Source organism: Centroberyx affinis, unplaced genomic scaffold, assembly GCF_046629955.1.
Source record: "Centroberyx affinis isolate AG114_WGS23_722 - 3 ecotype Tasmania unplaced genomic scaffold, CSIRO-AGI_Caff_v1 ptg001012l_1, whole genome shotgun sequence".
NCBI classification, from domain to species: Eukaryota; Metazoa; Chordata; class Actinopteri; order Beryciformes; family Berycidae; genus Centroberyx; species Centroberyx affinis.
The window spans coordinates 515,610-528,180 of NW_027279574.1; the positions used below are offsets into that span (position 1 = coordinate 515,610).

The window sequence follows — 12,571 nt, forward strand, 5'->3', positions numbered from 1 at the left end:
TTTCCCACGGTTCTGACTATAACTTCAACACCGTTTCAGTGTAGAAGCCAGACTTATGGTTAAAGAGCGTTGGCCAGCATCTCCTTTTCTTTGACCCTGTGCACCGTAACACGAGCCCCTTAATGGCTCCGCAGCCGGATGAACCCTGCAGGTTGTTGCGAGGCTAGAAGACTCTTGTACAACTAAGACTATTTCCGAGGTGTCAGTTCGGGTTCAGCGGCTTCGGCTAGTGGAGCCGATAACACAGTCATCATGCAATTACATAACGCCAAACAAGGGCACGGGTTCAGATGTTGACCCGCCGCTATTCTGTTGCCCCTGCCTCTGATTTATAACTTCTCCTACTCTCCTGCAACAAAAAACGCTCTGTGCTGGACAAAAAGGTGGATGCAGTCCACCGTCTAAAGACTGGACTGTCTAGCGTCAAAACAAAAGAAATGCAAACAATGCTATTTAAGCAAGCATAACACAATGGTTCAGTCTATCAACACCCATGAGGGCCGTCCTTGTCATCTTTTCTTTACACACCCCTAAGGTGTTCAGTGTAGATACTTGAGGCATGCAAACAATACATTGTAAATGATACGGATATTAGGTTTCCTTTATGTTCTGTGTATGGAATCGACTGTTGAGAGGACAATTAAAAGGTTCCAGGGTATATTTGCATTTTATTTCAGAAGGTGAGAGTGAAGAGAGACGAGCTCCTGTAGAGCAGCACAACAGCATACAGCTTGTTTACACAGAAGTTGCCTGATAATCTCAGCAGGGCCGCCCCGGATGGCAAACAATGGCAAACGATGATGCAAAGGTTTTGTTGAGAGTATTATTCTTTTGTTTGCTTCACTCTTCCAAGCAATGGAATACTCCTAGAGTAAAACGTTCCTGCTCCGGATGCAGCAAACTTCCCATCTTGGCAAAGAGTTTTCGCGAGCGTCTGGGCCGAATACCAAGTAGAAATCCAACTGCAGGTTTCTTAAATATGACAGAAGGAGGAGACAAGACCAAGGAGGAGACAGATCATCCCTACCCCCTCCCACCCATCATTCCGGGGGACATCGTGGGACATTGAAAAAAACACAATTTTTCATCTTCATCTCTCTAATCATTTCCCGCTGAAAAAACACTCCCTCTTCTCCCGCCCGGTTCTGCTGTCACCTCAGGCTGAAGTCTCACCGTTTATGACAATATGGCGGGGGACTCACTCGGCAGCTGAAAGGTTTGGAAAGCTAAGGCTGTGCTCCATTTGGTCAGAGGAACCTGCTCGCTTTGATTTAAAGCAACTAGACATCAACATTAATTGCACTTGAGTTGAAAATACACCTATGGCCGTCTGGGTGACATCTTTCATTTAAGGTTGTTCTAATCAGAATTCTTGAGTTTGTCACAGAGAGCAGCATATGTAGCACGTCAGTTTCATAACAGTGAAGGCTGTAGACTAGAGTCTCATGGCTTCAGCTGGCCGTCTTTACTGAAACTTTCTCAGGGCAAAGAAATCCTGTAATTCCAGCTAAATTCAAGACTGAAAAAAAAAAACCTCTCACCTAAAATCCGCCACCAAGAAAATCAATAGCTCATTCCCTAGCCCTGTAATCCTCAAATAAATATGATCTTCTAAGTCTCCGCTACTGGGGAGCTTTGATACAGATGAAGAGTGTACGTGCAGGTTTGATGGATCATATACATAAGTGACTGCAATATGTTTGATTGTTCGGGTCAGTAGAGGCGCTCCACACAACATCGTCTCCCTGTAACCAAGCCCCTTCCATGTGCTGTGTGTACAAAACAAGTTCAGTAACTTTCTTTTTTTTATATATATATATATATATATATATATATATATTGCCAACAAAGTCACTAATAAGGCCCACTGCACTGTTATTCTGAGCACGGGGGAGCATGCTTCAGCAGGGTTGTGGACTCTAGCCGGAGCTGGAGCACAATGCATTGGTATGCTGCGGCGAGCGAAGGCCTCGGCAGGTCCGCCACGGAGCAGGGGGGACCAGAGGGCAGGGCAGCAGCCAGCCTGGCTGTCACTGTTCGTTAGCGGACCGGCGGTAAGCTGCCCGAAGCCCACCAGAGGCCGGCCTCAGGGGGGTCCACCTCGTTACCCCAACCACCAACCCACAATACCGCCAGATTGCAAACGGCTACAAGAAATGCCCACACTACAGACAAATCAAGCTATCAGTCTACCTCATTCCTTTTGGCAATGTGGCATGAAGACGCCGGGCTGCCATTTCAGAGTAAGAAACTAATTCAGATTAGTCAGTCAGGTGTCAGACACTTCAATGGCGTGGTAAAAAGGATTTTCAGGGATTTACAACTAAAAGTTGTATTATTATCAAAATTTAACTTTAAATCTTCACATCTTACCTGCGATTTTTCACACAGCTCCAACAATAATTCTCATATGCAAATGAATGTTTCACGCAACAGGAAAACATATTTCTTCATTCTTCCATAACAAAACACATTGGTGTTTAAGCAATGCTTCTATGTCTGTATGTAACACTGCTGTAAGTTCTGATTGCTGGTTCAGTTGCTGAGCAAGGTAAGTAGCCTTATGTTACATAGAGGAGATTTAGGCATCTTATCAACTAGGGAGCCAGAGAGCAGAGACTACATTCAAACAAACTGCTTTTTAATTGGGTCTATATGTCATCAGCATGAATACACTGTGGGAGTGTACGGCATCATACCTATTGGTCTATGGAGGTGCTCCATGTTTCTTAACACCCTCAGGTGCAGGTGATAATTACTAACATTAATAGATTTCAGTGATCCTTAACACTGAAGTTGTATTGTACATGGTGCAGAGTGTACCACAACAGACAAACCCAATGCAGCAACAGTCCATGTGCGTTCCACATCCCCATTCAGAATGCAAATACAGACTGGGCCTTCATTGTATATGGATGAGACTGTTGTTGTGTACGGCTGTGTGTGGATCAAACTCAGTTTGAACAGGTCTTAAGTGAGCGGCTGCCAAAGGTTGGTCTGCACCGTGACTAATGCAAATCTCCTAAAAGAAGGCAGGTGGCCATTCAGAGCAATCTGTTTTTTTTCATATTGCCTTCAGCCCAGCGAATCCAATTATTCCTTTACAAATGGCATTTTTGGCAATGGCAATCCTTGTGAGGGACATTGCATTGACTACCCAGTGATGTCAAGCACCGGTTACAGAGGAGGCACATTCACTGTGTGATGTTTGGGGATCGCTATAGAGTCCAGAGGCAGCTGGCATCGCTGTTAATGCTGCTCAGCATGCGGGAAGAAGTGGCGAGGTATATGGGGTTTAGAAACAATAGAGAAAACCTCCCATGCTGTCTTATAAACCCAATAAACTAATTTAATGATGCTGGTGAAGATAAAATGGTCAAACTGACAGCGGCGTCCAACAGTTGAAGGACAACGGATGCATCATCGAGCACAAGCGCTCACCAAACCATACATCACGCTCGAGCAGAGCAGCCTGGGAAAAAAAAGCAGCGGATGGCTCTGATACTCTGCATAATGTGTTCACGATATGTTTTCCCCCTAAAACATATTACAGGGTTGTGTCATAACGCTCGGGGATCCATCATGCTAATCACTCAGGCTGATCACTCTTGGAAATGATGCCTTTTGCTGAGCTTCAGCATTCCCCATCAACCGCTCTGATTGATTGGCGATAAAATGTGACTGTGTCAAGTGTGGCTTTAGGTAATGGATACCTGGCCCAGATTAAAGACTTGCCATCTGGAAAGGAAGAGAGTCTGGGATGGATGATCCTGCAGTGCTGCCACACCAACGCGCCGCTCCGGAGGACATAAAACACAAATTGGTGTGCAAATATCTCCTGGAAAATGTCATCTCTTTAAATAAAGAGTCCCTGATCCAATAAGCCAGTGTTGATACAGGGTGATGGCGACTCTGCTCCAGCCTATACGAACAGCGATTTGTCATATCATATTCTGCTGATGTGCCCATTCTATCTGACTGCAATTTACAGGTAGGGCAATAGTGATGAGATAATTTCTGCTGCATTACTAGCAGCACTGCGGAAATTAGTACCAAAAGCAATATTAAAAGTAGTACTAAAATCATCCAAAGGCGAACACAAAATAGGCTGTGTGCCATTCACATTTGAAATTTCAGTGGCATCTAAATAATGTGTTTCAGCAGCTCTAGTCGATCATAGCAGTATTGAGCAGCTTTAGCCATTTTATGTATAATTCATGCCATAATAGTAAAAGTAAGACCATCTCACTTTTAATTAGAAGTTGTATCCCCATCAGAGCAAAAACCTTGACAGAGCCTGGTGTACAATTTAGTTTCTACCCAAACTTACAGAGCGTCAAATCAAAGCAGACTGTCTCAAAGGGGAGATTTTTGTGTATCCTAAAGACACCCATGTCCCTCCTCCCAGAATCAAACTCCAGGTAAGTAAATGGGGTTTAGTCAGTTGAACACTGTTTCATTCTTGTAATGACCACATGTGCTCTCAGCCTCGCAGCTGCACTCAGTTACAGAGATACTCAGACATTGCTATTCCCGTCAGAGTTCAAGTGGGTCACTGCAGATGGAGAGAAACGGAGGGAGACAGTGAGTCCCGAGCCTTTCACTCTCCTGACATCAGACTTGGTTGTCGTGCTACTCCTGTTTTTACACTGATAAACCATCTCAATTATGATCCAGAAACATCCGGAAAGGTGAGGTGAGGCTTGACCTTTAAAAGCCCAGAGTGCAATATGGGAACATAAGCCCTTTTCCATCAGCATGACAGACTTTTAACTGTTCTGACATTTGAGAGTACATCTAAGATTTTCAAAGATATTGTGCTAGAAGTAACAGAATGTGGCATTTATGACTTGGCAAAGCTAAACATACATGTGCAATGTCTGAGTCGGCGGTAGACATCCACAAGATTATAAAATATTTGTGCAACTGATACATGCATAATTTTCTTCAATGAGTACTTTGAGTTGGAAAAAAGAAGAATATGAGTTATGGCTATGTTAAGGGAGATGTCCATGAATACATTGTGGATAAGCAAGTCCTTGATGAATGCCCCAAAGTGTAAAAAAAAACTGCCACACTAAAAAAAGAAAAAAGTTAACATAGGGCAGACATGTATTGATTATTAATTGAATGCCTTTGGGTCACGTTGAATGTTTATTTAAGTCTTCCTGTAGTGCATCGACAGTGGGAGGGAGTGTGTTTTTTGGCCAATCAGAGAAACAGTAATTGTATCCTTTTCAATAATTCAACCAAAGTGTGATGTAGCAGGAGTGAAAAATGGGGGATCTGGCAACATTATTACAGCACTCACAGGCCAGGAAGCAGTCCATAGTGAAAGAGATGTTGTCGAGAGAGATGGCTGAACCGGGTCCAGGGCCGTCTTCTGTGCTGAACTGGAGCCAGAACCTGTGGGGAGACAGAGCTGTATTTACAACTTCACCACCGCTGAATGGTTGGGTAGCTTCAAACTGAAAAGATCTGAGGGGGAAGTTATCATGCTTTAAGGGGGAATGCCACTGAGGTTTGGCTTTGGAACATCTGTTTTGTATGCCTCATGACAGCTTGGTGTGCATTATTGAACACTGTTTGCTATCTCTTACGGCCAGACTCAAGACAGAACAGTTTGACCCCTCATGGATAAGAGGAGCGAGAATTAGAATTCTTGCCACTACTATCACACCGACTATTTTGGTTGGAAAAAGTCGGACAAACATCGCATCTGTGTCCAAAAAGTTTTACAGCTGAATCTGTTTTTCATTGTAAATGGTTTCCAGGCTGCAGAGCTTATCGGTATCACATCACTGTGGTTATTGATTAGTTCTACGGTTTCTAGCATTGGGACAGTGATGCTTATAAAAAGCGATTGGGCTGTCTACGGCCATGGCAACCTGCATTACAGTATGTGAATTCTAAAATAACAAGGTATTGCCCTATTGTCTTCGTGCTTGCCATCAACCAACAGGTTCTCATACCAACAAACACATACATAGAGCACTCACATGCTACACACACAGTCTGTCATTCCCTGATTGTTTGTACTTTAGGCTATATTTCAGATTACACTTCAGCTCTGCAAAGGTCAGTATTGAAAGACCGGCAGGTTCACCTCAGGGGGAAGGACGTGACACTCTAATTAAGAGCACAAGCATAGCTGACTACATAAACCCAGGAATCAAAAATTAATCACTCTCAAGGGAGCGGGATTATCCAAGCTTGAACGGCAAAGAAACACCCAGTCAAGCAAACACAGAGATGAAACGCCGTGTCTGAGATTTTTCTTCTTTTCCTTGCTTTTTATTTAAAAAAAAAAAAAAAAAAAAGAAGTTTTAACTTCTATCTTCTTCTAGGGGAAATCAAGGGCCATAGCTAATTGGAAGAAAAGGAGGATGAGTAGAGCCCTGTGTATTGATTTCTACTCTCTTTTTCCAGAGACAAGTGGTACGAGAAGAGAGGGGGATGTGTTGCACAGTAGCGTACACACGGCAGGCCCATGGTACAAGACTAGAGGCCCCTATGGGATTCATTAATTTTGTGGGGTTGAGAGGGAGTGTTTGCAGGAAAATGGAATGTAAATGGTGAAAATCTGCATTTATGAGAGGGGGAAAAAAAATGAAGAAGAGCTACTCGGTTCTGTTTCTTGAGACCTCTGTTGCTGTAGGACCACTGAAGTGTTTGTGTGGGTGTGTGTGTGTCGGAGGGTTGTTGGGCCGGAAATAACCAACACCGCCCATCAATAGGTGAAACAGGCGAGCGCTTTACTGTACCAGTCTGCCAGTCTGTAAAGCGGAAGGGTGATGAATTTCCAGCCCCTCTCAGATCTGGGCTCACTGGCTGAGTGCCACAGTCGCCGCTGCTCCTCTGGGCCGGTGCTGTTCTCCACTATCCACAGAGACAGCGCCCCCTTCTGCAAGCCTCCAGAACACACCCAGAACCGCACCTGTTCAGGTAAAACACATTGGAGTTGGAATTTCAAATGAGCAAGGGCAATTTCTGAGGTGCAAAATGCAAAATACCTCAGGAATCTTAATTGACTGTAACTACATCTCTTATAATAAGCCTTATGACAGACGATGCAATAAGGATTTAATCATCATCAAGAAATGTCTGACATTTCTTTCGTGTATTTGTGTATTGCAGTAAACCAGTGAGTGTGTGCTATCAGTCAAGGAGCAGATGCACTTTACATTGCATTCAGATCAATCAGTAACAGCCATCTGTTCAGTTCTAATTACTCTAAGATTAATAAAATTTAATCAAAGTTTATTCTGGCCAGGCTCATGATTTTGGTTATTTTACTATCTACACTGCTCCTGCATGCTCTGGCACAAATCAATCTCATTTTGCTATTTCCAGGAGGGATACAGTGGGTGTAAACTTGTTTTAAACAACAATTACCACACACAACACACAGGCCGTAGCATGAATCAAATAGTAAAATGAAGTAGGGTCTGAATCCAAACCTGGCAAACGAGCATGGGATGTGACTGAGTCCCTTTACAGCATGCGATTGTAGCCACAAACCTCTCTGCCAGCAGTGGGACTAATACATCTAGAGTGCGTAATTCTTGCTTTACCATTTAAGAGGAACAGATGCTGGCTAAGGCTGATGAGAGCTGCACGTACAGACTGCACAATTCATACAGCTGAATGGAACAGTTTTGTGTGAGTGTGTGCAATGTGCCACATTGTGCTTGTCCGCAGCGGGTTGTGAGGTCCTTATCGTCGACTGCGAGACCACATGGTGACCATTTAAACATCAAGATTATAGGCGTTGCACAGCGCACGCTGGGCATGACATGAAAGTGAACACGGCCTGGAGCTAATACCCAAAACTAATATCCTCAACATAGCTGTCCAGGAGCAGACAGGCTAGATTGAACAGCACCGGTTCGGTGTTGGGAGAGGGATTTAGAGTGTTAATCTGGAATCATGGCTAATCTTTGGCTGCATGCCGAGAAGCTGCAAGCCAAGGCCTGCGGTGGTGCAAACACTGTCTCCGCTGCCGTCCACAACCACAAGACATCTTCAACTCACGCCTGAGAGACAAGGTTCTGCTCTTTCCTATTTATCTCTCTCTTTCAGTCTTTTTTCTCTCCAGCTTCCTCTCTGCCTGTCTGTCTCCTTCTGTTTTTCTTGTTGATTCTTGCTCGATTTCCCCGGTGTCTCTGTTTGCTGTTACAGACATTGATGATCCTGTTCTCTAACCCCTTGACCTTTCTATCGCCTTCCCATCACCTGCACTCCCTCTCTCTCACCCATCGCACATTTCTCTCTCTCAGCTATTCTCACTCCCCATCACCCCTTCCTTCCACCTTAAATGTGCCAGGTATACATACAAAAGGGTAAAGGTCAGCATGCTAAGCAATGTAAACACATAACTCTAAAAGCTAGAGGCCAACACTTTCAATCAAGATATCGAGTACCTGGCCTTGACTGACCGACCACACAACCTCTTGACCCACGAACTGCACAATCTGCTTTGTGATCGTCGTGATCTGAATAATGCATGACCTATAATATTTTTACAACTAGATCAGGGGATGCGACCCCTGATTGACAGGGTCAACCTCACTATCTGGGAGGATCCCGATCCCTCGTGATGGGGAGATGGCATGTTTGCTCATCTGCTGTGCTGGCCAGTTACCATTTGATTTCCGTGCTGGCTCTGAAAGTCATTAACAAGTCCACTACTCATCAGATCATTAGGATCGCTGCCACTGAAAATATAAAAGTCTGCATATGCTCGTTATGGGGAAAAAAATCTACTGCTACAGTCCAGAAAAGTCGAAAATTCCAACTAGCAACTCAGAAAACTCTGAACTCAGTTGAACGGTCCGTTAAGTTGGAATTCTATGTAGGAAAACTAGCGGCATACAATGTAAATGCTGCACAGCATTACTTTTACCATGTTTATAATTCTCAAAATACACTTAAAGGATAAGGCCGGTGTTTTTTAATGCATTGCTTACTGTCAACAAATCCTATGAAAATAACAAAATCAACAATGCGTTTGCTCTCCTCCCGTTACTTTCTGACTTCCCACGTACCGTTTTTTTAGCCGTCAACCTGGAAGTCATTGGCTCCAATTGTAACCTAAAAACCTTGACATACAGCTCACAAAGACATAGTTTCAATTTTAAAAATTGCTAACTGTTACCACGAAAAGTCACGCTATTGTAGTTATTACCAAATCAAATTCAAATAGGAACAAATTCTTCATTACGCCAGGGACTATTTTCGGTGCTATGGAACTACTTTCCTGAGATCGCAAACGTGTTTACAGCTTATTAAGTTGTTTGAGAAAAAAGTCGGCCGGCCCGGTAGATCGTGATGATGAAATATGCTGCCCAGAGCAACAGCATGGCTCTTTGACGTGTTTTTAATTGTTTTTTTAATACAATGGAGTTCTATGGCTGCTGGGACATGGCTTCATTGGGCATCGGCTACATGGACGAGACTTGCTGGCAAAACAAAATCGTTGCTGATTTTGTTTTTTCATAGGATTTGTTGACGGTAAGCAATGCATTAAAAAACACCGGCCTTATCATTTAAGTTCGTTCAGCATTGCATGACTGTATGGTAAATGATTAAACAGATAAATTTGAAATGTAAAGTTGGACTTACAGTTGCTGACATTCTATGCTAATTAGCTATTCCAAACAAATCTGATTCCAGAACCTGTAACTGTAGCTAAGCATGATGGACTTGTCTGCACTCTTCTTCTCTGGTGTTCATACCAGTTAAGAACACATGAAGAAATAGCTGAATATGAGCATCAGTCCAGACTGTTTTCCTTCACTTCATTTTGTTATGCTAGGCTTTCCAGTGCTGGCTATCAGATGTCAACATCCGACTTTTTATACTCATAAAGCCTTGCATTTTGGGGTCGTTGCCTGTAGTTGGTTACCTTTTCACTCCTAACAATTCAATTTCAATTCAAGTTGGCTTTATTGGCAGTAAAAAGTTATGTGTTGCCAAAGCATTCAGTGTGATCATAACAAACCACACTGCTGTTCTCTTGGAAGAGGACAGAGACTTGCATTTTCAGCTGTCATGGTGCGGTTATTTGGTGCCACATGATTTTGAATGGCATTATTTTCACCTGCCCAAACAAGCCAAACTAAAGGAATAAACATTCCGGTGTTGGAACAAGCTGCTCTAAACATGCTTGGTGTGAACGTGCCCCTTATACTCATTAGTGTTTCAGTGTCTGAGTATCTCTGTGTATGTGTGTATGCCTGCATGTGGACTGTGTGTCTTTGCATATGGGTATGTTTGCATGTGTGTGTTTGCATGTGCATGTCCAATGACACTGCTGGTGTAGAGAAGACACTCTGTACTTGGCTCACCATGCAGGGGGAGTTTCTCAGAGGCGGGGGGAAGAGAGGGCTCCTCAGTAATGCTGAGCCGTGCTGGCCTTTGGACTGGCCTCCTTCCACACTGAAGGTAGCACCTTTAACACACGCACATTTACATACATTAAACACATAGAACACACAAACCTTGTCAGATACAAAACATATTGTACATTCCACAGTGGTGAATGCAGTGTTTACAATAAAAACCATACTATAAGTTTGAAGTTTTGAAGTGTGATGGTAGCCATCAATGCTACGTTCCATATGAGCTGCTCTCTATTGGCATATTTCATGATTCCTCCCTTCCCGCTGCTTTTGATGCATAAGTTACCAGTGTAACTGGAGGGTTTCAAAAGAACTCTCAAAGAATAAGGTCTGAGAATCTCTCAATTAGAGTGATCGCACCAACCAAATGATTGGTATGACTACAGTTTGGAAATCGTGAGTTTTTGTTAGAAAGTGTCATTGCAAGTAATTTCAAAGTGATGACAAAATTATGCTCCACACTATATGATTTACAATTATTCGGTTTCCAATAAGTCATAAAGCAGCAATCCTCCATAAAATGTGATTAATAAATGCTTTTCCGATACCATCTTGGGTAGTTCTGTCAATAGTGGAGAACAAAAACAAGCCTCTCCCAAAGCTCAAACTGTGTGAGCCCAGACTTTAATCTAAGATATCATCAAGATCCATAACATAGAGTTTCTCCATTAATGATGAACTGGAGACTTTGGACTCATGGAGTGTGTGTTTGAGCTTTTCCGTCCAAATGGGATTCTGTTTTTAGCAGTGCTTTGAGTTCAGAACAAAACAACACATATCTGCTCGTATCTGACAGATCAGATGTTGTGGTTCTCCTGTTCACATTCACAAACCCTTTGAATCAGTTGTTCCAAATCGTAGGTATAAGGAGCGCGTGCGCTGCTTTACCGTAAGTTTTTCCCTTTGAAGCTCATTTTAATGAGGGATTAGTGCTATATGCACTTGACAGAGAGCCCTGCAAATAGGCCAATTCATCATTTCAGCAGAACAGTGTTCATGAAATCTTAAGAGGGAGTGAATGAGCCACCTGATGACGGGCAGTTCTGTCTGGCAACCTTGGCTGGAGCCTGGGGTCTTCTCCAGGAGAGACCGCGGCCTGTTATCGACTGCCAGCTGCACTCGCCCTCTTCAAAAGAGCAGTAGCTGCCATTGAGAAACCGACCTAGAGAGAGAGAGAGAGAGAGAAGAGAGAGAGAGGAGAGAGAGTGTGAGAAGGAGTCAGGAGAGGAGAGATGATGATGAGAGGAGGAGCATAATGAGGACAAGCCTGGCAGGAGGGTGAGAGAAGAGGGACTGGAGTGAACGCTGACAGCCAAACTGCCAAGGAGAAAAGGAGGAAGGGGGTGGGGTGGGATTGGGGGGGATCACGGGGTTGAGCGACAGTGAAGGCAGAGAGGTTGAGAAGAGAGAGGCATGCAGGGCGCACGGACTAACAGTCCACAGCACTCAGTGTGTCGGTGAAAATGGGGGTTAGGGGGAAGACGCGGGGATGGAAGGAGGGAAGCTCTCTGAGTGACTCGATACTTCAGGAAGACAAGTAGAAAAAGGAAAAGGCCCGACGTGCCTGGAGAGGGAGATAGGAAGGAGAGGAGGAGAAAGGAGGAGGATTAGAGCGGAAATGGGAAAAGGGCAGGTGAGCTAAAAGTCATTTCACTGAAGCATTTTGGCCAACAGAAGCTACTGTATCTGTATTGTTTTTCCACTGCGGATAAGGATGGGACTCCCCGGGTTCCGGTGGGTCAAAAAAGACATCAAAACTATGAAATAACACAAGTGGAATTATGCAGTGACCAAAAAAGTGTTAAACTAAATAAAAACTATCTTATATTTTAGATTCTTTAAAGTAGCTGCCCTTTGCCTTGATGGAAAGGCAAAGGCTTTGGAAAGAAATTAACTCACAATTTATATTTGTCTAAGAAACAAATGTCAAGCATTTAAGCAGAAGCCTTCAGGTCAAAATGGCTTTAAGATATCCATATCCTATCCAATCCATAACCTCTGTAGAGTGTACAGTATTTACCCAACTCTTTATACTTTTAACTCTATAACTATACCCATAACCTCTAGTCCTTGTCAATATATGATGTTCACTGTGCTTGTCATGTTTTGTTTTTTTATGTCTCTTCCACATGTGATAATATTGTCTCGTTGTCTTGTATCTGTCTTTG

General features: G+C 43.5%; 1 protein-coding gene across 1 annotated transcript in view; it reads right to left on the reverse strand.

Moving 5' to 3' along the window:
• alk (ALK receptor tyrosine kinase) overlaps positions 1–12,571 on the reverse strand; it is a 309,324-nt gene that overhangs the window by 38,788 nt on the left and 257,965 nt on the right. The window contains exons 7-10 of the mRNA XM_071522627.1: positions 11,431–11,565; positions 10,350–10,453; positions 6,765–6,937; positions 5,312–5,406 (exon numbers count right to left, since the gene is read on the reverse strand). Of these exons, the coding sequence (XP_071378728.1) occupies positions 5,312–5,406; positions 6,765–6,937; positions 10,350–10,453; positions 11,431–11,565 (507 nt within the window). The remainder of the gene's footprint in view (positions 1–5,311; positions 5,407–6,764; positions 6,938–10,349; positions 10,454–11,430; positions 11,566–12,571) is intronic.